A 19,631-nucleotide genomic window follows, 5' to 3' on the forward strand; every position below is an offset into this window, starting at 1 on the left:
CAACAAATGGAATACTCTTTGCCTTGCACTCCTGGCCTAACCCTGCCATTCCCCCTCTGGAAGGACAAGGGGCTCCGGATCATTTGCTTTGCCTCTCTTGTACTCCTAATTTTTACCTCTGCAGAAAGAATTGCACTGCTTACTCAGCTTAGCAAAGTACTCTAAAATCTTTGTGTGCATGATACTGTGTAAGTACAAAGTCTCATCACTATATGTTCTGATATAAGATCTGCAGATAGCTTCCAGCTTTTTGTTACTATTGTACCTGGAAAGGAAAGAAATCCTTTCTCCCTTCTGTGGTGGTCCCAGTAATGCCCTGGAATAAACCATGTATCAGCTCTCCTAGTTTGTCCCAGGGGCAAATACGTTATTGTTTACCCAGCTGTACAGCTGGTCTCAGAGTTGACACCCCCCTCACAGACCTCTAAAGCATTTGCAGAAGGGGAGCTAGGCATTTTCTGTTTCATCAGGTGCAGGCTTCTCTCACAAGCTTTGGTCGTTGAAACACACTGTGCCTTAAGGGAGGTGGTGCCGCCCACATGTCACGGCTGCTGGACAGAAACCAGATTTGAAGTCTGCCTTCTCAAGGTTTCTCCATCCTGGAGACTGGTTTTAAACATGGACACACATCTGCTGAGCTCTCCTCCCAGTCTTACGTGTACTCTGCCTTCACAGGAGTGTCTGACTGCAACCAAGTATTATTAGGTTGTCACAAAGATCACAAAACAAGCCTCTCCCCCCACCATTTCAGTGGTATGGATGACGCTACTTATTGGGTAGGCTTCCATGTCCTGCTCCCTTCCCTTGCATGCCCTGTCTCCCCTCTTTTTTTGTGGGCCACTTGTTTCTTCCCCCAGGCTTTGCTTGCCTTTTGCTCTTTGCTCCCTCTGAATTTAGCATCTTTGATAAATGTCTTTGGGTAGATATCTATGAACAAAAATGAGTAGTAAGTCTAGAGTGGGGCTGGCTGTGTTCCTTTAAATAGGCTCACCTTTGACACCCAAATGTGTGCCTCCTGAGCAGGGGGTGGTACTGTTAAAAGACTGATAGCAATATTGAATCAGCTCCAAGACCTTCAAGGAAATGCTGTGTTGGCTGTAGCTGGGAAACCCTACCCAGAGCTCTAGGAACAGCGAATGAAAAAGACTGACAATGCTACAATGATTTTTCCTCACTCTCTTGTCTGTGAAGTGGCAATTGTAATGGACTAGTTCCATCTCTTTAAGTGCAACCAAAAAGAAACAGTTATGGGAATTCATCTGGGCTTCAGGGGTGAGTGTGTATATATACTCCTAAGCTAGTAGACTCCTATCATTATATCAAAAAATGGTGATCCAGTGTAGCCATTAAAGTGTCCTATTCTGTGTGTGCTCTGAATGTCTCTGTGTGGGGCCCTTTCTAGCCCAATCTGTCTTTGTTCTCATCCAGTGCTCACAAACAATAGGGACAGCCCAGACTGTTTGATGAAGTCCACGTGCATTGGAGTAGCTGCTCTCCCCAAAATGTTTATCCCTTCTCCTGGTAGACAGCTGTTGTGATGGGTTTTTTGTGCCAGAGGAATGGTTCCAGCTTTCCCTCCTCTGCTGAGGATGAAAGCTCACTTGAAATCACCTGCTGTAAAATACAGGGGAGTTGGCAGCTGGATCACTGCCTGCCCTGTTCAGCTGGGTCAATGGAGCACTGCCCCATTGTATCTTCTCTGCGCTCACATACGTGTACATCAGACCAACGCTTCGTGCGGAGGAAGTGGCATAATCAGATGACTATCATCCATGTGTTGCACACCTGATAAAATCTCCCCCAAATAAAAGATTGATAACTCAGAAGATCTTGCAGACCGTTGCTGCTGTACAGTGATTTGTGAGACAGCAGCAAAGGAAAGCACCAGCACGCAGCTGTCATACAGGTAGCCTGTCTTCCAAGCCTCTTGTGATCTTCTGAGCAGCGTCAGGTTTCTAAATGTTCTCCAGGAAGGAGGGATGGAGTGACCCTGTCCCTTGGCAAGATAATGTGGTTATGGAAGCCTGTACACAGAAAGAATAATAATCAGCCTGACCCTTTGCAGGACACCACAACCTGAAAGCTCTCCTTGTTTCAGTAATCATCCTCCACTGTGGAAGACCAAAATAAGAAGGCCTAGCAATGCAAAAAAACCTGCAAGATCCCTGTCCCACCTGTGATATGTTTGTATCACCGCCCATCCCACTTAGCAACCTTGCTTTCTTTGCTAGTGAACAGCAGTGAGTCCTGCTCACTGCAATAGTGACTGGCTTCAGGGTGATTTGTGTCCCTCTGCCGCCCTCCCTGAACTGCGGTGTTCACAACGATGACTCTTTGTTTCTGCAGGAGAGCATTATACATTCCCTGGCATCAGGCCTGCTTGCTGTCTCCATTCCCAACATCTTAATAAAGGCATGTAAATTCCGAGTCCCTCTTTGGACATTAAGTTCTTTCTTTGACACGGCTCCTGGGTGCTTTGGGGTTTTACACTTAAACACCTTTTAAAATCTGGCCGACAGATACTAGGTATGGTGACAGGGTAACAAGACCAGCTCTGCCGTTATGGAGAGGGCATGGAGGGACCTCCTCATCACTGATCTTCATCAGATTAACTGTATAAATAATTTCCCCTGGCAAAACACAGCTATCTGGAAAAGTATCTGTAAATGGCACTTGCGCCCACATCAGCTTTCAGGTAAGCCAAAAGCAATAGGTGTCAGCTTGTGAGGGAAAATGAAAGGTAATTACATTTTTTGTGTGTGTCAGTAGGCTTACTTTATGAGAATGGAGCTGCAGGCTGTACCATCTCCACTGAAAAACACAGGCTATCAGTAGCCACTGACAAATAACAAGAGCAGCTAGCAGGATGAACCCAGCCTTTGATGCGAGGCAAAGCTGAGAAGGCACAGAGGGGGTATCTACGAGTCAAGCTGCCTCTCAGAGAGATCACAGCCTATACGTCTATCTCTGTATTTCAGCTTCCTCCACTCTGCTGCCAGAAATCCTGGGCATGGGAGAAACAGCAACGGAAAATCCTGCTAGATCACTGTGCCACCTCAGACACACCTGGTTTGGTAGGCTCAGCTTTGCCACACAGGAATCCACAAGCGTCCTGGAAAATTAACACTGGTTCTGGAGGCTAAGTAGGAGCAAAAACCACTAAGCTGTAACATCTTCTCTTTAAACAGAGAAGATCTGCACAAGCAGCCCCCAAGCCCTGACACTGATTCCATGCGACGTACCCAGGTCCCGCTGAATTCCACTGAAGTTTTGTCAGAGGTTTTAATTAGATCAATGTGTTGCTGTCTGAGTTTCATGGCACAATTCTTTCTGAGATTGTGATTAATTCCTCAGTCACCCAATTTTCTCTGAAAAGCTTCCTGTAGTTTTGCTCACAGCACTGGAAAATGGATTTAGATGGGACAAATATTAAAGGTGGGCCTTACTAAGGCTGTTGGGCACAGGCATCTCCCCTCTCTCTGGTTCATTAAGTTCCAGATCTAACACAGCCTTTTCTGCTCAGTAGTGCTGCACTGAGGACTGGCTCCTCCAGAGTCATCTGAGCTATTGTGATAGGAATCAGCTGTGGAAAAGGCCCAGGGTCTTCCCAAATCCTGGCATAAGAAGTAAAGGAACAAACTGCTGACTGCACTGCATTTCTCTATGTCAGAGGAGGATTAATTAATGTTTTCAGGCTGCTTTGAAAATTAAAAGTGCCATGTGGTACAATATTGCTGTTCCTGTTTTTCACCCTGTAGCTGATATGTAGCATGTCCCTTACAAACTAATTGGAAATTGCTTTTGGTATTTTTGGTGTTTTTCAGCTGAGCTGCTACAGCCTGCTGCTTTGTTCTAATAAATGTGCCCTACCTCACCCTCCCCTGTCCCCCTTCCTCTAAGCTCCTCTGCAAGGGAAATAAAAACATCAGTGCCTGGCACCATCTGTCAAGCACAGGCTAATCCATTCTCTGCTTGTCTCATGGTCAATTTGGTTTCTTTCTGATTGGTACAGCTACCCTTCCTATTGCTGAGAATTTAATACTATTCACAGGTTTGGGCTTTGCTTTATTTTCATGGTAATATCATTATGATGATTGCAATGTTCATACATCCATCCCCTCCACATGCCCAGATGGGAGAACAGTATTTAAGCAAACACGCAACCAACCCAGTAAGGCAGATAGTATTGCTCTCCCCATTTTACAGAGGGGAAAAAGAGGCAAAAAGAACTGACTAGCCCAAGGATGTATGGATGCCTCAGTCAGGAGAGCTAAGCAGAGAGCTCACAGGTCCCTGGATGAGACCTGGTCACTGACACCAACTAAAGCACCATTGCTTTGCCTCTCTTTTTTCCTCCTGTTTTGGCTTTGTTTACAGTGATCTCTATGGGAGATTTGCAAAGATGATTAAGATGTGGACATTTGCGTAGCTCCTGTGATGAGACTGAGCAGATCCACCTGGGACAAAGCTCACAGTTGTGCTCTATGAGGCACAACAGCACATCAGGTCAATCTGTTAGCAAACAGGGCACCTTAGACCAGTTATTTCCTCCATTTGCTAGTGGTAAGTGGGACCCCAGGCACAGTCTTTATGGCTTCCTTCTAATATTCTTAGTACTTCTGTTGCTCCCATGCCATTAACTAAGAGGTGATTGCTGTCCGACAGACTGCTCTGACACTTTTCACTTCCTTTGCATGATCTAAAGAGAAGTTGATGACAGGTCAATCAGAAATGTCAATGCTCAGCTCTGTTCATGATCAGGTCAGACCTGACCATACTGAAGAGATGTGATTTTTCGGAGGTCTGCCTCAAAGCAAACAGCAGTTCTTAACATATCGATGTTGATCCGTCAATGACTGTCTACCCTCATGCAGGCGGTTGTGTACCCCTCTACCTAGCCGTTTCTAACAGTAAAAGAAGGAACCCATGCAAGAAGACACAAGCTGAAGAAAAGCTGGGCATATAAATACGTGCTGCCTGCTGCACATTCATAGAGATGTCCTTTTGTCTTTGATGTGAAAAGACAGAAGAGTCCTGCCGAGTCATTCCTTCCTGCAATTACTGCAGCTTCTCTGGTGATACCACATGGATAGACCCAGGAATCACCGTACATGAAAAACACACTTTCTCTAACATGGATGTGATATTATTAAAACAGAAATCCTTAAAATGGCATGGCTTGCCCTATAGGGGAAGGAAAAAACCATCCCTTTTCATGTCTTTTTCATAACCAACAACTCAAAAGGATTTTTTTTCACAGTATTTTGGCCAAGACCAGTTTATTTGCCAAGGATGCAATCTGTGTGTGAACACCGAGCCATTAAAACTGGCAGGGGATCGCGCTTGCAACCAGTGGCCAAGAAGGGCCACAAACACTTCGCCTTTTTCTTCCCTGAGCTTTCATCTCCATCATGGGCAATATTTGAGGTGTCATGCAAAGATTTCAACCAGAGTGGCCTGAAACACTGCGAGCAGTATCAGTCACAGCTTCACTGAGGTGGGGGCATGGCCGACACTCACCTCAGCACCTTTCGCCACCTCAAACCCTCACAGGGCCTGTGGCGTGGTGAAGCTCCCTGCCAAGGCAGGCCAAGTCCCCGGGCATGGAAGGCCTTGGGGAAGAGAGCAGCCCTGGAGACGGGACTCCCCTTCCTCCCAGTCAGGCCTACGGCCCGGTCGGCACGCCCGCCCCGGCTCCGGCTTTCGGCTCCCTCAGCAAGAGGCGGGCGCCTCTGACAGGACCTCCTGACAGGGCTGCTGAGGGAAGGCGGCCTGGGAAGGCGGATGGGGGCAACGGAGGGCACCGGTCTCGGGGCGGCGGCCGACAGGCGCCCGGGAGAGGGGACTTGGCGGGCGGGGAAGGGCTGAGCGGTGCCGCCCAACCCCGCTTCCCGCCGACCGGCGCCGCGACACCGCGGCCCCGGCTGCCCCGACCCGCCGCCGTCGCGGCGGGCGCGGCCGTGAGGCGACCGGGGCCGGGGCGGAGCCTCGGCAGCGCTGATTGACGCGAGGCGGGGGCGGGGCCGCGAGGGGGCGGAGTCACGCCGCCGAGCCGGAGCGTCGGGGCTGTGGAGGGCGGGGGGAAGACACCGGGCACCGAGCCGCCGCCGCCGCTGCTCCCCTGCGCCAGGTAACCGGGCGGGGGGGCCGCGCCGCGCCCCGCACTGCCCAGGGAGGCCGGTGCGGGCCGCCGGCGGCTGGGGAGGGAGGTGGCGGCCGCCGCTCCGGGTCCGCGGCACTGTGTCTCTCGGGCCGCGGCGGGGCCCCGGGCGAGCCGCTCCGGCCCGGCGGCGCGGACAGGGGTAGCGCCGGCCCTGCCTGCCCCGCTGCGGCCCGGCGCCGCGACAAAGCGCCGGCCTTCCCCCACCCCGTCCTCTCCTCCGTCAGCGTCTCCCAGCGCCGCCCAGCCTTCCTGCCCGGCCCTCCGCCTAGGGCCGGCACCGAGCACCCCCCTCTCCGCCGCGGCCGCAACTTCCTTCCCCGGCCCCGCACCGCCGCCGCCGGCTCCCCTCCCCGGCGGGGCGGTGGCAACTTTTCGGGCCGGTTCCTGGGGGAGAGGGGTCCCGGGCGGGGGGGAGCGAGGAGCCGTGCCGGGGCCCCCTCCGCCGCGTCGCTCTCCCCCCCCCCCCCCCCCCCATACCCCACCGCACGGCTGAGGCGGGGGAGCGGGAGCGGTGGGCGGCGAGAGCCGCCCGGGGAGGAGGGGGGGGGTGTGTGTGTGTGTGGGGGAGGGCGGTGGTGGGTCCGTTCGGCCCCTCACGGCGGCGGCCCCGGGGCCCTCCCGTCAGCTGTTTCCTCCTGTTTGTTGTCAAGTTGCCTGCGCTGCCGGCAGCGCCCGGCGGCGGCGCCGGGGGCCGAGCCGGCGGCGGTTGGCTGCGCGCGCCCCCGTGACGGCGCTCAGCTGGGGCCCGCCCCCGCGCGGGGCTTTGTGTGGAGCGAGCGGGGGGCAACGGCCGCGGCGCGCGCGCGGGCGCGCGCGGCCCCACCGCGCACGCGTGGGCTGGGGAATCGCCCCCCCCCCCCCCCCCACACACCCCCCTCACACACTTCATCGTGGCGCTGGGCCCCAGCCGGTGGCAGCGGGCGCCGCTCCGGGGTTGGCGTCGCCTCCGCCGGGGGCGGCTCGGGGCGCGACGCAGGCCGGCCTTACCGTCAAGGGTTACGCGGGGGTTAACCGCCCTGCGGCAAAGGCCGGCGCCGGTCCCGCCGCTCGCAGAGCGTGGGTCAGTCTTCCCCCCCCCCCGCCCCACGCCGCCGCCGATTCTGGCCGCCTGCCCTGTCAGCGCTGCCCGGTTAGGGCAGCAGCGGTGCCACGGGGTGGGTAGCAGTGCCGCTTGACGCATCTCTCTTCTCCCTTCCCGATTAGAAGGTGCTGCTTGTTCACCGCTCCTTGAAGACTTACTCATCGCCGAAGCAGCCCTGAGTAAAGCCCGTGTCCCTGCCCCACAGGTGACTCTCAGGGGAGGCCGGTTGTCAGAAATGGAGTGGTAGTTGTTACTTGCTGTTCCAGCAATAAGCCAGCTACGCCTGTCAGCTCTTAGGTTGGATTTTGCCTGTGAAAGTATGGATTCCCAGGGAACTGAAATATTTGGCAAGCGCTTTTTTTTTTTTTTTTCCGCTGGAAAAGGCTCTAGTCAAAGCAAAAAGGAATGCAAAGACTGTCATCTGTCTGTTCGTTTGTTACTCTGTGTACAGACCTCAGCTGTACTGTGCAAACAGATACAGATTAGATTAATCCAGCATGCTTATTTAAGAATAAAGGCTGTGTTTTGTACTAATACAGTGATAGAATTTAATAAATTATTGTTCTTTATTTTCTTTAAACAATAAACATGGTGTTAGGGTTAGATTGAAGGAGTAACAAAGCAAGTACACCAGTCTTGTAAGAGAGAAACAGGGCATGGCTCAGAGTGGTAGGTGTCGCAGAGTGACTCTTGATGTCAACAACTAATGGCAGTAGATTAACCATTAGCATAACTAATGTTTGTGACTGATGGCAGAAAGTGAGAGAACTTGCTCTGTCGTAAAGATTCCCAGCTGGTTCAGCTATATAGCCATATATATATAACTATATAACAGCTGTATATAATCCTTTTATGTATAGACTCATTCTGGATAGCTGAATTCAGGTAATGTTTGTGACAAACGAAACTGTCCATTTTTAAGTGTTACTTTCTTTTTCTAATGTTAGTCTTTAGAAATATTATTTGGAGGCTTCTGTCATCTGTTACTTTCACTTCTGTAGTTGTGGAAGTACTTAACTTACAGAATGCAGATCTAATTGTTTATATATAGCTTTTAATAATAATGAGTGAGTTTCAGCTGTAGCTGCCAAGTGTGTGAGGACAAAAGAAATTGCACCTCAAAGCCCTGTAGAGAAGATGACAAGAACAGACAAGATTTGTTACTTATCATCTGACAGACCAAGAGTTGTACACATGCACACAAATATATGTATATATATTTAGCATTCTCTCTGCTGGTAGTCATCACAAGCTTGAAGTCTTGTTGTCCAAGTTAGGTCACTGGTTCATGTTTGTTTACTATCATTTGACCTATGTTGAAATCTTGAGTTGCTCAGCTCTTGCTGAAATACGTAATTCGCTTAAGCAAGATTTAGCTTAAAAATATCTTGTTAAATGTGTAGAGGAAATGCTTAAACACTGTTAATGTTTGGTAGCAAGGCTCTCTCTTTAATTTTGGAGCCTTTACCTACATTTAGGAGTTTCCTAGTTAATACAAAATTTTCTTGGTGAGACGCACTAAGCATATTCGCACCCTTTCTGCCAGTTGGATGTAGTATGTATGGAAGTTTAGGTGATCATTGCCTTTTCACCATTTCTTTGAAGTTTGTTTATTTGATTTTTATTGTTTTTATGACTTGTGAAACGTGTCTATGGGTGAAGATTTGTATCACTTCAGCACTAAAATGAATGAAAACAGAAAATCTGAATTTAGCCTTCTGAATGTTGCAGAATGGATTAATAGGCAAAAGTTGTCTTATCTGCTTAATTAGTATAAGAATAAATGTATTACAAAAGCAGGAAATACAGCTTAAAAACAGTTGGGGAATTATGAGAGGAAAAGGTGATCCTTTTCCTCTCTTAGGGAAGGGAAAGGGGAAAAAGAAAGGGGAAAAGAAACAAGGAGACAGGAATAGTTGCTGCTTTTGAACTCTAGTAGTGGGAAAGAAAATTAATCTGAGTCTGATACCATTTGTAAACTAATACTTTTATATGTTATCTAGCAAGAGTATTGTGAGGGTGTAAGTTACTGTGTGGGGGATGCTGAGATATGGGGGCTGTATTAGAAACAAGCACCCATCTGTATGGCTCTGCTCTCTGTAAACTTGAAACAAACTACCCTGTATTAGTGTTTGCATGCACCAATATAATGTTATGTTGACATATTTAAATGCCAGTATCCCAATGTGAAACTTTGGCCTTACCTAGAAAAAAAGCCAGTTTTCAATAGAAAATGATACTGCTGTAACTTGCACAAATGCAGTTTCATCCCGCACGGCAGCCTGTTCTAGGCGGGTGCCGTGCACTGCATCTGGGCACAGCTTTCATTACTTTGCCAAAGCCTCTTCAGTCATTTGACTGTATTAACTTCCTTGTATAGTTTGCTACAGTAGCTGGATGGTTCTAATGAGCATAGCATACTGTTCCAGTTCACTTTCTTACCTCACATTTGGCTGTGTGTGGTGCTTTCTGGTAACGAATTCTGCATGTAGGCAGAGGCCAGAGGCTGGGCCCTGCTTACTTCAACAGTCACCGAAGTCAGTGGCAGACAGTTGAATCTCAGACCTCCTAAGAGACTGACCGCATGTGTATTTTCAGATGCACGCCTACTTGTGAACAGCAGAAACCTGGGAAGGTAAGGAGCAAGTTTTATTTTTTTTTTTTTGCTTACCCAGTGATTCTTTAATGTGTGGTCTTGTGTAGCTGTGCTAAGTATTCTTTTTCCTCTTTTGTCCATCTCTGAGATGAGAAAAGGAAGCTTAAGCCCGGTTCCTGAGATGTGAAGATGAAGTTTAAGCCCGGTTCTAGAGTAAGTACACCTTGAGAATGTTTTACTGTGCTTAGGGGAATGTACAGCCCTTTTTTAAGGGGGAGAGGGTGTTTGTTTGGCTCACCATACAAAGGAAGGTGTTTTCAGTCAGTGAAATGGTGAAAGAGAGGCTGTCATAGGGGGGTTTTTTATCCTTTAACTAGCAGCTGTTTTCTGTTGTAGATCTGAGATGCAGTAGATGGTGCTGAAGCAACACTGAGGCTCCTGAAATATCCACAGTCCAGTGTGTATATAGAAAGTGCCTGCTGGCTGTTCCAAATGTTGATGGTGCTGTGTCTTCAAGAGATGCACTCTGGGACAAGAGAACACTGACTGTTAGTTTTAAAAATGTTAATAAATAATTCTTTGTGTTACTTTTTTGTTCTTTATTGCTTGTGAATGTAGGCAGATTAGGTAGTACAAATACCAACCAAGTAGTGCTTCAGGTGGTTTCAGCTCTGTGTGCAGATAGTGGTCAAATTTAAGCTGTTGAATGTCAGCTCTTTGACAGCTGTTGCTTGGTGTTGCCAAAATCAACACTGAAAGACAGGTGGACGTTTGGGAGGATACTACTCTAGAAATACATATTATAGCACACAGCCACAGTGCTTGTGTTTCCTGTCTGTCCGTGCACTCACTGGGAGAAGCATGCAGGCAGGAAATTTTTCACAGTACAACTCAGAAGTTGTATCAAGGTTTGAACTGTCAAAATAATGGACTGTCACAGCAAGCCTTACTAGCTAGGTAATACGAGCTATCACTGATTGTTCTGCTAAAGGTCCTCTCAAGAATTCAGGTTGATAGTGCTGGTCAGGGTGCCAATTAATGACACAGTGGCATCATCTCAGTTTGTAGAAGTACCTGTCTCTTTGAACTGTGTAGATTTGACCAGTGGTAGATACTTTATATCCCTTTAGTGAAAGTAAATATGCCTGCCTTTTCTACATTGTAGCCATTAATTTAATATTACAACTTGTGTTTGGTAATTTGCATGAGGACAGGATCACTAGGACTTCATCACTGACACGTATCCAACAAAGAATGTGTAGCTGACTTTAAAGATTAAATCATGGGCCGAAAAAATCTCTGTTCTTTCCTCAGCATTTGGTTTGTGAATAACCAAGATTCCTGTCTACCGCTTCTGAAAATTCTGCTAGTAGCATGATGGAATTGGTGTGATGTGGTAGTGTCACTTTCTGGGGTTGTGAATAGGAATAGGGAACTTGACTGGCTCTCTGAACCAATGGAAGTTATTTTCACTGTTTTTAAGTGTAGCGAGTGGATGAATGGGTAAGTGCACTTCTAGCATTTTCCTCCCCCTAATTGGAGGATCTTATGCTTTAGAAATGCTTTTATGCTTCACAATTCTTTGGCTTCTCTTCATTTCAGAGAGCCCTCCCACTGCCTATAAAAGCTGCCTATAAGTGGCTTTTTTCAGATCATTTATGTATGTGTGAACATAAATAGACGCCCACACCTTTTGCATGGAAAGTGAAAACTATAGGAAAAAAAATTACATAGTTATCTTGGGTGACTTTGTACACACCACTTCTGTATGTGAGGGTTATGAGCCTGAGAGCAAAGGAAAATTGCTTTCCCGTGTTCTGTTGTGCTTCTGTTTTTTCCAGTGTACAATAAGTATACCCTACAGGATTCAGGATCCTTACGTAAGGAGAGAACAGTCTTTATCCACAGCAAGTACCTTCTGAATTGGTCTTACAAGTGAATACTATGTTTTTAGCTTGGGGAAAAAGAACAGAGAGGGGAGAGTGTGAAATGATTTCAAGTTGAAATTAACTTCTCTACCTTATATGAGAGGAAAAAGCAAAAGTTCCTTGTTAGCTTATTTAGAAAATTCATGGTCAAATGCAGCATTTAAAGGCTGCCTTCCTAGCAGTCATTTTGTAACTTTTTTCCTACTTTTTCCTACTGTGAGCAGTAATACAAAGACTAATGTGAGGTGACTAGTTTTATAACACTTCAGCTGGACCCTTACAAATTCATTGAAATCCTGTAGGAATCGAAACTGAGAGCTAATGATAGTTGTAGGCTGCTATCTATTTTGCCTGAAATCTGCCAGGGGGCAGTTAAGTGTAGAGGTTATTTTAAACGTTGGACTTTCTAGTAGGATTACATTATTTTAGCAGCTTCTTAAAAAAACATACTCAAAATCTAGACTGTTTTGACTGTTATGATGAAGATTGTAGAATTTAATTTTCTAAGCTTTTAAATGTGTATTTATTTATTTCAAGAATACATGTTTTCTTACGCACTGTATTCTGAAGAAAATTATTCTGGTACCAGTTGGTTTATTAGATTCTGCTGTAACTTTAGTCTGAATTCTCACAGCCTTGTGCTACCATCAAATGAATCTCGCTTTGTCTTTCTGTTGGGACCCAAGTCTTACTGGAAGTTTCTTTCTCATTTAGATACTTGATGAGGTTACTTTCAGCTTTTTTGGGGGATATGAAGAATTGAAGATTTTAGGCCTTATATTACTAGGCAGGTTTTTCAGCCTTATGTCTTTGAACATATTTATTTATGTATTTATTTTAATGTTTAATATTTTCAGGACTCAAAACTTCAGTCCATGCGTAATGCCATATCCAGAAGTAATACATTTGTATGTCGCTTTGACTTCAAACTTGCTTGTAAGAATTACACTTGTGCTCTCTTCTGAAGTATCTAAATTTTGGTTTCAGTGACTCTAGGTTACTGCTTTTCTGGGTGCAGTAACATGAATTATGTTTCTAGATAGGTGATGTATTTGCATTTTAAGTGTTCAGATGTGTATTTTCAAAATGACATGCTTTGTAAGGTTAGTCTGTGTAAATGGATCTGTTCTTGTCACTTACTAATCTTAGTGTTCATGTTGCTCTTGGTAGAAGAGAGGGATGTTTTTGGATTTGTTTCATGTTAGCTTCTAAAAATACTGACAGGGTAAGCATTGTGTTTACCCTGAAAGAAATACCCCTTTGGATGTTGATTCCACATTTACAATAACTTATGATGGGTTAATTGTTTTTAATCCACAATACAATCAACACAAAAATAACATTATCCAAAATTAGTAAGGATGGCACATGGAGATAGGCCAAGTGCCTTATGGGCATATCTGTCACAATTGCCTTTATTGCTTGTATTTGTGGTTTCTTCTGGTTGGAGACTTTGACTGATAGTTGTTTATTCATGCTTATTGTCTGTTGATTTTCCTTCATGCTGTCACTATTCACATTTTAATTTTTCTTTTGCCCTCGCTTGCTAGGAAAGATAAAGGCGTATTAGAAAGGTATAATGCTTAGAGAAACTGAAGGAAAACGCTTCCTGTATTTTGAGTGGAGTCACAAGGAGTCACACCCCTATGTTCAGCTAAGTCTCTGAAATATTTTTATCAAAATCAAGACCTGTTTTATTTATCCTTCCAAGAAGAGAAATGGGTGTTATATCACCTTTAAAGGAAAAGAGTCATTCCATTGCTTTGAATTTTTATGTATCCTTCAGATGGGATACAGAAGACTAATAGTGATTTGAAAAATCTGAATGTAAGGAACTTGTGTTAAAATCACTCTGTTCAATACTAGGAACCCTTTTTATTGCCACACATTGTAAGAAGACAATATGGTGAAATAAAGCAATTGAAAAAAAACATCAGGATGTCAGTGACTTATGATTTTTACATGTAAAAATGGTATTTTAAATTTTGTGTGTGCAGGTGCATGTTTTAGTCCATTTGCTTTGTGCATGTCAGAGTAACCTTTAAGAAACTGATTCCCTAAAACTGGAAATGGGTTTAATTTAGGTATTTGCGCTTCGTAAAGTCATTTGACATAGAATATTCAACTTGATGAGCACAAAATTTGATTGATTTCTCTATGAACGGCACACTGTCTCCTGTTCTGAAAAGTAAAACCCACACAACTTTAATATTGCTCTGTGTGTCAGTTTTACTTTGCATTGCTGTGCATGACAAAAGCAGAGACAACACTCTTTTTCTGATTCCACATATGAAGCATAAATGGAGGTATATTTAACTTGTTTAACTATAGATGTTTAGTCATAAAACTTCTGCAGTTGGAATGGAAATAACATAATTTAGTTCCTTTGTCATGTTATCTCATCCTTCGTGATTTAAGTTTTCAGCTGTCTGATATGTTCTGTGCCTACCTGCTAGTTAACTTTTTATGTTAGTTGGTATAAAGTTGGTGAGATACTTTAATTTTCCCAAGCAGTGAAGAGTTTTATTTATCAGGTACTACAGATCTGCTGCTATAAACTTTCTAAGCTCTCTTTTTCTGCTCATTGGAGTTGCTCAGGTGTTTTAGTGATGATGCTTTGGAAATAGCTTGGGTAAATGAGACAGTATTTTGTATTTAGATTAGACAGCTTTAAATGTTTGTATATAAAACTGTCTGGTGTAAAGACTGGGTGGATTGTTTATTGTATACGTATGTATATTAAACCGATAAGTAAGTGTCAAGTCAAATACAGTAGCCCAGTCTGCTATACTGGAAGACTAAAGCATCCTGGATGGTGGTGTTGTGTTGTGTGCATGTCATAGATTGTGCAAAGCTGAGGGGAAGTGACAAAATATATATATATTTAAAAAAGGGGGGGTGACTTGGGAAAATTAACTGTAATTGTCTTGGTGACTCAGTGTACTTCTCAGTGCTTCATTTCCCAGTGCTGACTAAGATGAGCAAGTCGTCGAGAATGGAATTTCAGTATTGTATTAAAGACGAAAAGAAAATAGGGAAGAAATGGAAGCTTTTGAGTTTAAGAACTGTAGGGTCCAGTAGTAGTCTGCAAATGTCTGAACTATATTCTGAAGGTTTCAGTTCATGTTTTGCTCATTTACTGTAATTAGTTCGTATCTAGGTGTGTCATCTTGGTAAGATGGTGACTTTTGGAAAGAACTTGTCTTGATGAGAACAGATGAACGCAGTCTATAAGTTCAGTAATTCATCTATGAAAGAAAGAGCCTCTGTAATCATTAGCTGAACTTGTTTGCAGAATATTCTGCCATATATATGGGGTGGTTTGAGGTTTGGGGTTTTTTTTTTGCTGCAATGGTTTTTTTTACGTGATCTTTCCTTTTGCTTTCAGGCCTTGAGTATAAACTTACGTAAGTTCTAAAAATGGGAAGAATTTTTCTGGATCATATTGGTGGCACTCGCCTGTTCTCCTGTGCAAACTGCGACACGATTCTGACCAATCGTTCTGAGCTCATCTCCACTCGTTTTACAGGGGCCACGGGAAGAGCCTTTCTTTTTAACAAGGTTGGTAAGAAGCTGAGGGGGAGCTACTATTTGCTTTTGAAAAATGAGTTTGTGGGATATGAATTTGTCGTCAAAACTAAAAAACTTCTTGGCTAAAGTGTTGTGTGATTACTATTTTAATTTTTTAATCTTTTTTTTTTTCTATTCGGCTGTCTTTGAAGTCAAATTAGGCATTTACTATTGATGGCAAGCTATCTAAATTAGTTTATCTGCAATTCTAAAAGACTATAAAGAGGATTGTGTATGTAGAGACATCATGCCAAAATGCGTGGACTTTTAACTTTGGAGACTTCTGTAATATGAACCTCAAATTCACTGTGAGAGTATCTTTTGTCTATCAAAGAGTTTCAAAGGCATTTGCACTTCTACTCAGTTTAAAAAAAAAAAAAGTCTAGATAGTATTCTGTTTAATTTCTAAGACACATCTAAGCTAAGAGTAGTTCGGCAACTCTAGGTGACTTTAATCTCTTTTACAGGCATTAATAATCTGGTTTAGTTCAATATTTTTTTTAATTTACCAAATTTGATTTAATTCAACAAATTGAAGTATGAAAGTCAACTCTGAGTTAATTGTAGCATTATTTATTAACCCTTCCATATAGACTTGTCCATTAGACTCATTGAAAAAACAGTGATCATCCTTTGCTTTCTCACAGTGTTCCTAGTCATGTAATCATTGGTGTATTTTGGTTTGGGTTTTTTCTTGAAAGCCATTTGGCCATTGTCAGAGTTGGTAGAGGCTTCAGTAATGTCTTCACTTAACTACGCTTGGCCTTGGGATTTCTGGTGTGCTGAATCCTGTCAGTAATATTTATATGTAAGTGTTAGGCTGCGTAGCTACAAAAGAGCTGTGCATCTGATTTCTTTCTCATTCAATAAGCAATGGATCCTGGGGTTCAAACTTTTCTTGTGTTACATAGTGAGGTTTAATCACAGAAGTTTGATTTTTACATTTCTGCAGTCAGAAGCCTTACAGCTGAAGCAGAGAGAGCAAGCACAGTCAGGTGGAAAGTTGAGAAAGCAGTGCAGCCCCATCTTTTAGAACCCCACCACATATTGGCAGTTTGGATATTGTTCTGACATCAACTTTTCAATGAATTACACCTGGTTCTATGGTGTTGCTGCCTAAACAAGTTAAAAGTATATTTTAAACTGCCAAGATAGCATACAAAAAAAAGCGAATGTTTAATGCCTGCATTGTCAGCCACTAAGTCTTTCTTTTTCGTAGATGATTATTTCAAAAGCACCCCAAGATTTTTGAAGAAGTACCTCTTTTAATATTTTGGTTCTGATTTCTGGGAGTAAGTGAGCACATCAGTTGCTAGAAATAGGTTACATACATTACAAAGGTATTAATATCAATTAGTTTACAAGCTATTCATCAGGAATTTCTCACCCAAAGTTGAACACAGTACTCTGCACTCTCATACGTCTTGTGATAGCATTTCATGTCTCAGTTAAACAGTGAGGAATGTACATCCCCGTGAATCATATCTTTGAAGTGTAACCTTCTCAAGCAGGAGATTTTCAATAGCTGTTGACTTACTACACTGCAGTTTTCAGTTCACATGCAGTGCCACAGGCTCTTTTAAAATGTTGATAGTCATGCACCTTGTTACCAAGCTTTGCTCTAGGTGGACTAATCCTTTTTATTCCTTATCCCCTGTATATTTGTTTCAGGTGGTAAATCTGCAATACAGTGAAGTTCAGGATCGGGTCATGCTCACTGGCCGCCACATGGTTCGAGACGTGAGCTGCAAGAACTGCAACAGCAAACTGGGTTGGATCTATGAATTTGCCACTGAAGACAGCCAGCGCTACAAGGAAGGTCGTGTTATCCTGGAAAGAGCATTGGTCCGAGAGAGTGAAGGATTTGAGGAGCATGTTCCATCCGACAATTCCTGAAGAGGCTTGAGTCTCTTCTCAGGTTCTCTTCAATTGAAACTCAAAAATAATAAAATCAACAAAAAAATCTGCTTACATACACTGTCACCTTAGCATCAGAATCGGATTCATGGACTACAGACTGGGAAAGATTGTGAGAGTATTTCAGATGGAACCTTCCTTTCTTTATTCCTTTTATATTTGACTTTCCCTCCAGCAGCTGTTTGTAGAAGGAATGTTGTGCAGATGCCGTAACTTTTTCTCTCTTGCATTTACATCTGTTAGATTTGAGATTGTATCTACAGATACAATGGGTTAAAAGGAAAATATTTGGGGGATTTGTCTTTTGTTAGAGAGAAATTCAATGAGTTTTTTTAGTTTGCACAAACTGATGTCAGCATAAAGTTATTTTAAAACTACAGGTGTTTTTTAAAAAGCATATTCCAATTTTTGGCTTAAGTTTTTAGTTAGTTTTTTTTTTTACCCAGTCTTTTCACCTGATTTGCTAGCTAAAGTAAAGAGATCCGAATTTGTGCCGAGTGCTAAAGGTTCAGTGTTGGTACAGCTTGGGCTGGCCCTTGTGCCATATTCTTGTTGAGGTTGATTGGTAGCACAGAGCCCATTATTTCTTGTCATTCTTGACCCAAAGATGTCACCATTCCTTGTTTATTTGTGAAGTCCCATTCACCATGTAAACTGGTGTTGATTGGAAACTATTCTTGAAATAGGGCAAAACTGCTTGGCTTTTTTTAACTTTAACTGATGTAACTTATAAGCATAGTAATAATATAAAATAATAGTTGTCTGTTTAGTCTTGCGTTGCTTACAAATCAAGCTGTGTTTGTAATGATAGGGATCCACTGAGAAACTACTGTTTCAGTAGTAATTTTTTTTTCGTTTCTCTAATCTCATTAAGTAGACAGGGAAATGCAAATCTTAATTCTTCTTCAAGTAGCTTTCTTTAAAGCCAGAACTTCCTATGTTAAACACAGCTGCTGTGTAAAAGGAGAAGATTGCCAGGATATTTGTTCATGCCTAGAGTTATGCAATCTGCATCTCTTGAAAAGATAAACAGCTTGTTTTCAAATGCTGCTTCTGGTGTTGAAACCTTTCTTTCAACTTTGTTGAACCTTTTCATTGTGATGTTACGTTTTTATCTTTCTGGGCAGCAGTACATGTCAGCCTAGTAGTAACTAGTGACTTGGATTCCTGCTTTATTCTTGTAGAGGTCAGCTCTGTTCAAAACAGTGATCTTGCTTGCCTTTTTTAGAAAAAATGCTCTTCATTAACTTAACTCAAGGGTGCCCAAACACTTTCATTGTGTCTTAAGCCATAAGTTAAGATCTTAAGGGCTGAAATTTATTTGAATGTTAGATATGTATGGTTCTTTATCAAAGATACAAGTTTGGGTTTTTTTCTTATTGGATAAATTGTTGTCAATGTGAAATAAGTTACCCATAGATGTACAAGAGCGGAAAAAAAATCCCACCCAACCAAACAGATTTGGGCTCTGACCTTTCAGAAGAAGTTTTCATTAGCCACAGCTCCATATCTGAAACCAAAATGTGGAGGGTGACTATGCAGAGTATTTTTCTTAATTTTTTTGGTTGCCAAGTGGCAATTTGGACACCCCTGACTTGAATCTACTGCCTATTTCATGTAAAAGTAGCTTTATTATAGAATTGTCACATAGAAAGAAAACAGAGTAGATCACATACCAGAGCTGTGCTTGAATCAAGCTGCTTAAACAATAGTGTACTTGTGCCTCAAATGAATCAGTTTTTGCACTGAGTACAGTAGTACCCCATTATCTTGTACTTCTGTCCTTCACAGACCCTAAAAGCCCCATTAGCATGGTTCTCTGCAGTACTTTTCTTGTACTTCTGACATTACAGTACAATAAAGTATGTTTTGTCCTGAATTGATATTTGGCGTTCTTTTTGAGTCATTTTCATGGAGTCTGTCAACTGAATGACGTAACGTGTCTTCCATTCCCTCCATTGAGTAAATCATCACGTTTCTACAGCAGAGTGACAAGCTGTTGATGAGCATCTCTCTCTGAATAGGTGACAAAGGAGTGTACTGTTGATTTTGGAAGGTGCTAAGTAAAACTTCATGCATACCATTTGGACACTTGAAAGCCTTCAATTTACTCCTGTTAAAGAGAAAATAAAACTAGGAAATTGCTCACTTAATGGAATTCAGGGTGTCAAACGTCTTTCCCTATCTTTGAAAAGACAGCGAGCTAAGCAAAACTCCAGCTTCTGCAAGAAATGTGAAGTTTTAGCTTCTGAAATGGCTTGGGAATTGGAGGAATTGGGAATTTGTGTATCTGGAATTCTGTGACCTTTTTTCTTTGTGTGCAAATGTTAGGGAGAAGCTGCCTGCTAGCAGCTAGTCAACTTCATAAGCTATAGC

General features: G+C 43.5%; 1 protein-coding gene across 7 annotated transcripts; it reads left to right on the forward strand.

The window, feature by feature from the left end:
- Positions 1–6,023: 6,023 nt before the first annotated feature.
- Positions 6,024–19,138, forward strand: YPEL5 (yippee like 5). 7 transcript variants are annotated; one of them, XM_041128351.1, is made up of 7 exons: positions 6,045–6,130; positions 7,367–7,449; positions 9,737–9,879; positions 9,989–10,053; positions 10,237–10,388; positions 15,157–15,329; positions 17,010–19,138. In XM_041128351.1, the coding sequence occupies exons 6-7, from the start codon at positions 15,189–15,191 to the stop codon at positions 17,232–17,234; spliced, it is 366 nt and encodes a 121-aa protein (XP_040984285.1). In that variant the 5' UTR covers positions 6,045–6,130; positions 7,367–7,449; positions 9,737–9,879; positions 9,989–10,053; positions 10,237–10,388; positions 15,157–15,188; the 3' UTR covers positions 17,235–19,138. The 7 variants fall into 7 exon arrangements, with proteins under 7 accessions (XP_029891217.1, XP_029891214.1, XP_029891218.1 ...); XM_030035355.2 differs by having other exon boundaries at positions 9,843–9,879; XM_030035354.2 differs by lacking the exon at positions 7,367–7,449 and having other exon boundaries at positions 6,037–6,130; positions 9,843–9,879.
- Positions 19,139–19,631: the final 493 nt, after the last annotated feature.

The sequence above is a fragment of the Aquila chrysaetos genome, chromosome 13 (assembly GCF_900496995.4).
Source record: "Aquila chrysaetos chrysaetos chromosome 13, bAquChr1.4, whole genome shotgun sequence".
NCBI classification, from domain to species: Eukaryota; Metazoa; Chordata; class Aves; order Accipitriformes; family Accipitridae; genus Aquila; species Aquila chrysaetos.

What these genes read in the sequence shown, in the direction of transcription:
- YPEL5 (XM_030035357.1), top strand. Translation starts at nt 15,189, where the DNA reads ATGGGAAGAATTTTTCTGGATCATATTGGTGGCACTCGCCTGTTCTCC. An exon ending in GAGCCTTTCTTTTTAACAAG is followed by an intron (nt 15,330 to 17,009) that starts GTTGGTAAGAAG and finishes TATTTGTTTCAG; the next exon opens with GTGGTAAATCTGCAATACAG.